Raw genomic sequence first — 7195 nt, forward strand, 5'->3', positions numbered from 1 at the left:
AAAAACGTTAAAAATAGTTTTCACACATCACACACTCGCTCACATAAAAATTCACACCATTTCGCTTCTAGCACCTATCACCCAACGGGATGGAGTAATTTGTGCGCCATCTTTCGGGCAGCGCGGAAATAACAAAAATATTTAAATGCCTCCACAATGCATTTTTAAGGGAATTCCTTCGCAAACCGACGGAAAATGCACGCAAAAATGGTGGAAAAGGAACAATTAAAAACGAAAAGTTCGGCTACACTTTCTGAATACTTCAGCTGGTAACACAAAAATTACATAAAATTATTTCGAGGAATCTACAGTCAGCATTGGTGATTTATACAAGTCCACCACAACAGCTTCTTGTTATAAGACGGGATTTATTGCTCACTTCAGTTTCATTTTCACTATCAACACTTTTACTAGGAGACATTTATGGCATATCATACCACCCTCAGAATTGCTTGGGAGAGGCAGGTTAGATCAAACCGTGCTGTCTACGAGTATTATCTTTGTGTTACCATTTATACTTTGGGATAGAGCTGAATAGATTCAGAAAGTACACTTTCATTGTAGCTGTTCGGATAGCGAAGAAACACTCTCCAAGGTATTAAAATCACTTCCTCTAGAGTCGTAAATAAAGGCATAGAAAGTGATTTATTGCTGTTATATAGTCATCATCGCCACAATTACTACACAAACCACTTGACGAAAAATGCCATCGCTGAATCATCGATACGATATCACAGTGTCGCGGAAGTGGTACAGTAATTATATGAACCGTAGTTTTCAGAGGTCCAAAATGGTTTTTGTTTATAAATACATACATACGTATATCTGTATTTTAAATTGGGTTTGAAAGAACGTATATAGCACTTCTTGGCCAATAAACTTATTATATACAAAGACAACATGTAAGTTTAAGCGGCTGTACTTCAATGTCTGTTAAAAAGCCCAGAATGCACCTTTTACCAGAAACATCATGTTTCGATTTGCAGGTTATTTCACTGTAACATTTATTTTCCCAATTATTCTTATTACTCCATTTTCTCACTATTAGAAGTAACAACAGGAAATTTGCACCTATCAAGTACCAGTAGTGATAGTAGTCAATTTAACTTATTTTATTGTGTTTACCAGCAGAACGAATCAGATTTCTCTACACAAATCTATTATAGTGTTGAACTTTTAGGCCTTTCTTCGACACACTTTATAAAATGTGGACCAACATTATTCTAAAAATTATTCATTATGAGGTCTTATACTGGTATATGAAATAATTGTACACCAGAAAAGAAAAAATTACTAAAGTGCTACTTAATAGCACTTCAAATTGATAATAATTTATAGTAATTTATGTCTGAAGGCCAATATCAAATAATATTGCTAACAGTTTTGGGATAACAACAGTATTTCTAGAAAAATTTTGTTTAGCTAATCAGTAACCCTCGTAAATAGAAAAATGCAAATCTACCAGACTATAAGTAAACCATATAAGATAGTACAAGAATCATAACAAGAGGATAAAATGTGTAGCTTAGATGCAGAAAGTGCTTTTAGTTTGGCTTGTCTTTAAACAAAATTTGGAATTGCTGATTCCTAGCAATCCAAATCATAATTTCTATAGGATCTTAGTCATCGGAAGTTTTGGATTCATTATGGCTACAAACACCAAAATCACCGAATGAAGCTAAAATAATATTATAACACATTTTTTTCTGATTTCTTATAAAGCAAGCCCTTTAAGGATAGATTCGTCTTGTCAAACTAAAGTTGCAGTAATAAAAAGCGTTAGAAAGGTTTAATATTTAATGAGTTATACGTTGAAATGGTTTTGTAAGTAAATAATTTTACGAACGAGACTACAATATTAAAAACTTCATTCCATTATAATTCTTTTTACCATAAATTGTATTTGTTTTCACACATTTTTTTGATATTCTTCAGATTGAATTTTCAACAAAAGTTGTTTATAAATTTGACTGAAATTCATGCAATCCTATATTACTCTAAATTGCATAACAATGCATAACAATGCACGAAAGCAGGACACATAGTCCTTGTGAAGGCATTAATATGCAACAGGAACCTGTAACGAAATGTGGTAACTATTAAAGTTATTAAATTCTGCTCATATCAATTGCACAAAAACTTTAAGCTCAACTGTTAACAGAAGCTATAATGTCCGTAAAGCAGCAAAGATCCATCTCAAAAGCCCTGACGTACACAGCAACACGCACCCATGGTTGCATAAAAGGGAATGCAGATTTACTGTTCCAAAAGTATCCACATCTACATATGCAAAGGATGTTTTGCAAAATGCATGTGTGCTTACCGAAAAATGCTCATTTAAATGGCAATTTAAAATTTGAGTGATGTCGGTCGGTCGGTCGGTCGGATCGGTTGGCTCGGTTGCACATTATTTTCTATACACAAGTAACACACACAGGAGCAGAATATTTACCTTCAATGCTCCTCTCCAGATACAATGTTTATGCATGTTTTCTATATTTGAAATTTTTTCTGTTATTAACAAAGGGCGGTGGTGGGTGGGCGTTGTTTTTTTCGGTTGGTTTGCGTATATGTGGCAAAGTGTCCGAATAACCTATTATTATGCTCGTTTATTTTGGCAAAGCCATTATGTTTACGTCCATTGCTTCACATTGTTTATGAAAAGTTGTTGCTATCCATTTTGCTGCTCCATTTTATGGTGTTTACGGTGTTACGGTGTTTTCGGTATTTTTTGGAGCATTTTTTGCTGTCGTTGAACGGAATTTGACAGTTACACTGACACTTGGTCAGCAGCTTTGTATGCTCTGTGCGGTGTTCTTACCTATGTCCTTTATTCAGTATCTGCGGCAATGCAATATTGTTGATTTACATATAATGTGGCTTTGGTACGAATTTAAGTTGAAGCAATAAATGTTCAGCTTTGATAAATGAGCGGATATGTAGCTAAACTTTTTACATCTCATTTCAACATTTCGAAATTGCTGCATTATTCTAACGTTGATAGCAACCATTTGGTAGGATATATGATAATTTAGTGCTACTATAGCATAGTTCTGAAATTCCTTTAAAAATAGATGTAGGCAACTTAGTTGGCTATACTATATAGTGAGGAAGTATACCAATGTAGATACAAACACTGTACAGATATGATAACTAAACATCAAAATAATAAAAATTTATATTTAACCAAATATTAAAATACTTAAATTTAACTATAAAAGTCATTAGAATTAAGTTCTGGAAACGATTAATAAATATTATATATGTATATATGTTAGTTCTGCATTGAAAATGTTGGAATAAATTTTTAATTTAAGAGTACAATAAACACTTCTCTATTAAGTTAGTTAGAGCTAAGGGAGTACGTATAGAAAGCACAAACCTAGTATATATAGAAAGTAACTTTGCTTTAGTATTATCTTAACTATTACATGTATTTCAAAATACAGATGCAGTACAAATTTTAATAATAATATTTGTGTTTATTCAAAATGTCTAACAATTAAACCTCAATAAACATAATTTGCGTAAATTTAATTACGTTGAAGTGTTTGTATGGCAAAACACAAAGCATACAACCAACCTGAAGACAACGAGTCTATGTAATTCATGGCACAAATTAACCAATATTAACCACAGCCCAGCAATGAATGGAAACATTTCATCACATGTCCTGTCAACTAAAGCCTTAGCCAAACCGAGCCCAACCAAAGTTAAAACAATCAAAAGCCAAGACTGCCTAAATGTATGCTCAACTAAGCAATAAATTTGTGGGGCGATGTGTGTTGGTGTTCGTAATGGTGGATGACTTGCATGCGAGCGGGTGTTATCTTTGTCTTATGCCTTGAAATATACTGACAAATTGTGATGCAAAACTGACCACATACAATGCAAACACCACTAAATTGTTGTGTCTGTGGCTTTCTGCAAGCAAATGTGATTGCAACACACTTGAGCAAAGAAAAACAGACTAAATTTACTTGCAACAACAGACACACAATTGTGAAGATATTTGATGAGATGTCGACTGGCATCTCCACTCATATGCTTACACACCAGTTAGAAATAGCTTTTCAATATACTTAATTTACTGCATATTATCCTGTCACATTTTTTGTTTCACTTTGATTTGCAATTATACTTTATTTTGTCGAAAATTGATTGGCAGCCCAAACCAGACGAAACTTGAGCTGTGGCAGTTCATCAAGTCATCCATTATCTTAACTTGAAAATTGCAGCAGCGCGCTAACCTCACTTCCAATAATGTGGGCTGCTTAAATTATATGGCTACAAGGTCAAATTGGAGGTCAGATCGGTTACTTTGATCCTGTTGAATGATAGTTCGGTTGGTTCGGTTGAGTATTTGTGATTCATATCACAGAAATTGCCATTGTCTCCTGAATGTGCATTTCATGCAAATTAGTGTGCTATGCATGAGAAATTTGTGGTTTTGTTTACTTGTTATTAAAAATGATGTGGACATAGGCAAAAATTATATTATCTTAAGAACTTTAGTTGAATTTCTTATATTTTTTTAAATATTTTCTAGTTTAAAATGGATAAAATAATATTTTCGCGTAAGGTATACGATTTAATATTAAATTGGGACGAGATGCTCAAAATAAAATCAATTGAATTGAATTATCCTTTAATATTTGAATTTATACTACTGAAACACACACAAATTAAAAAAAGCTAAAAAATGAAGACTAATAAAAAAGTGAGCAAATTAATTTTAGTAAAAAAAAGCATTAAATTGAAAATAATTAAATAATGAAAATAAATGATGTTGATTTACCTTATCACTTTTGATTTCCTCCAACTCTAGTACTTCAGCAGACACTTTTTGTGCATGGCGATCCACACCAGGACTAAGTAACACCTCCCAAGTCAGCAAAGGCTTTGGATTCCCACCTTCGCTTACACAAGCCAAATTTAGTTCAGAATTCTCTTTGACTGGTACAAAAATATTGCCTGCATCCAGGCGCCTTGAATCAATCAGCAAATATGGCGATTTCGGACGATCTAAGAAAAAAAGGAAAAATAAATATATGATGAAATTGGACGTTGGTATTAATATAATTATACTAATTACAATTACAAAAAAAAGGCAATTACTTTTTTACTTCATACAAACTAAAAGTATGTTACATATTTTAATGAGATAATGAGTATATAAAATGTAATTGAAAAAGAGTATTTGTTATTATTAATGTATTAGTTATTGCCTATTAAAACTTTCCTCAAATTACTTTAAATTTTTCTTTCCTTGTATTCAAATATTTATTATTTCTTTTTGAGTAAACAGGCTCAAAACTATGCAAAACAAACTCATTTTGAAGCTGTCGATTACTTGTCCAGAATTTTTGGTCATTAAAAACTTTTTTTATTTTAAACTTCTGCTGTCATCAAAAGTTGGCGCGGCACGGCTAAGCGCTTTATGCGGAGCGAATCAGTGCGGCGTATACTTCAACCCACCCACAGCAGTAGCTACTGAGCTTAGCTCAGTTACAGCGAAAAGTTTCTTATAACAAGAAAACTTTGCACTGCTAAGCTGTTGTGGCTGTCATTAACAGCGCCAAATGTCCTTGTGAAACAGTAAAAATATTGAGAAAATGAAGACGACGTCATTTTGAACATGCTGCAACATTTAATAAACGATTTGCGACTCGAACTCTTCATTGTCTGATAGCGCATAAAAACTTTTATGTTGCATACTTTTAGTTACACGTTACTAACTAACACTTTGGGTTCCTTGTGTTCCGCTACTCACCTAATACTACCAATTTGACTGGTCTCGCGTTTTCGGTGTATCGGCGCGTATTCTCAGCTTCGCACTGCCACTTGCCATCGTCTTCCAGCATGACATTGGTGATGGTGAGCGCTCCATTAGCCTCTTTAATGAAACGATAATCGGTGGCACGTGAGGTGCGATCAATGGCGTGCACAACCTGCAAGTACCAAGGAGTTAAACAAAATTGGTTATTAAAGTTAATTTAATGAAATTAAAGTTTCAGACAAATTTTTATATTGCAAATGAAATTGAACACGGAAAAGTGATTTTTTTAATTTTTTTATTTTATTTTATTAAACTTTTTCCCTTGCAATTGCGTCTATATATTATTTGCATTAATAACTTAATAACTGCATTAAAAAAAAAGACAACAATAAAATGTAAATAATATAAAAGTTATTATAAATTTATTTATGTTAGCGTGTGAGGATATTCGTATATCCTTACGCAAACAAAGTGCATTTCGTGTTGCAAATATGCAAAACTAAATGCATTTATGCATAAAAATAACCATATTAAGCCATTGCACTGTTGCAGTGTTGCCACATTACTGACCTCAAGTCGCGCATGCAACACTGACAAGCTGTGCTGTGCGCTCATAAAATGGATAAAAACAAAAGTGGGCATTAAATATATTAAAAACAATTGTTACTTTTATGTACACATCGGCGTATTTATCATGAAATTTATGTGCATTTAATACACCCAAAAGGCTTAAAATATTTTGCATGCATGAATTGAAAAAGGTGGCAACTATCGGAAGCTTTACATTCGCCATGCGAGGTATTAATACCGAAGCTATTGTTGCGGTATTACCGATTTATAGATAAATTGAAATTTTGTTGCGTATCTGCAATTTCGTTTGAACAAAGGATTTCATCATGAAATAATGACATTCCATGGGTATTCTGCATTCAAAATATTATGGCTTATAAACTCTATTTTGATTCGGAAGAAAATTTAACGATAAGACTCTGTAATTGTGTTTAATTTTGGTAGCAAATTTATATGTGATTAAAGTGATTGGTACATCAATAGTTTCAAACAGCAATTAAAATAATAATGATCAAGTAATAATACAGTAATTCCCCCTACAACGCGGTAAATTGGTTCCGCGTTATAGAAAAACACGTTATAGGGGTATTCACGTATACCCCGTATACACACGTGCGAAGGTAAGCGAAGCTTATTATGAACTGTGCAAATCGTGTATATACCCCGTGTATATACCTTGGATTAAATCATCGATTCGTTGTTACTAGCAGTTCTTCACTATAGACATATCTTGGTATTTTATTAAGGTTTTAGTTTGGATTCTGGACAAACTCTTACGGCAGAAAATTAGCACGCGATTGAGCTAGTGTAACTTGAACCAACTGTTTCAGTCTCTGCTCTTAACAG

At 33.2% G+C, this 7195-nt stretch overlaps 2 protein-coding genes across 2 annotated transcripts in view; both read right to left on the reverse strand.

The window, feature by feature from the left end:
• The window catches only part of LOC119678275, a gene marked incomplete in the record, with an annotated part of 82917 nt that extends 78014 nt beyond the window's left edge, over window positions 1–4903 (reverse strand). Inside the window, 1 exon segment of the mRNA XM_038090025.1 lies at window positions 4799–4903.
• LOC119684482 overlaps window positions 2060–7195 on the reverse strand; it is a 147321-nt gene continuing 142185 nt past the window's right edge. Inside the window, exons 5-7 of the mRNA XM_038098527.1 lie at window positions 5774–5951; window positions 4799–5025; window positions 2060–2077 (exon numbers count right to left, since the gene is read on the reverse strand). Coding sequence (XP_037954455.1) covers window positions 2060–2077; window positions 4799–5025; window positions 5774–5951 — 423 coding nt within the window. The remainder of the gene's footprint in view (window positions 2078–4798; window positions 5026–5773; window positions 5952–7195) is intronic.

This window comes from Teleopsis dalmanni, chromosome 2 (assembly GCF_002237135.1).
Source record: "Teleopsis dalmanni isolate 2A chromosome 2, ASM223713v2, whole genome shotgun sequence".
NCBI lineage: Eukaryota > Metazoa > Arthropoda > Insecta > Diptera > Diopsidae > Teleopsis > Teleopsis dalmanni.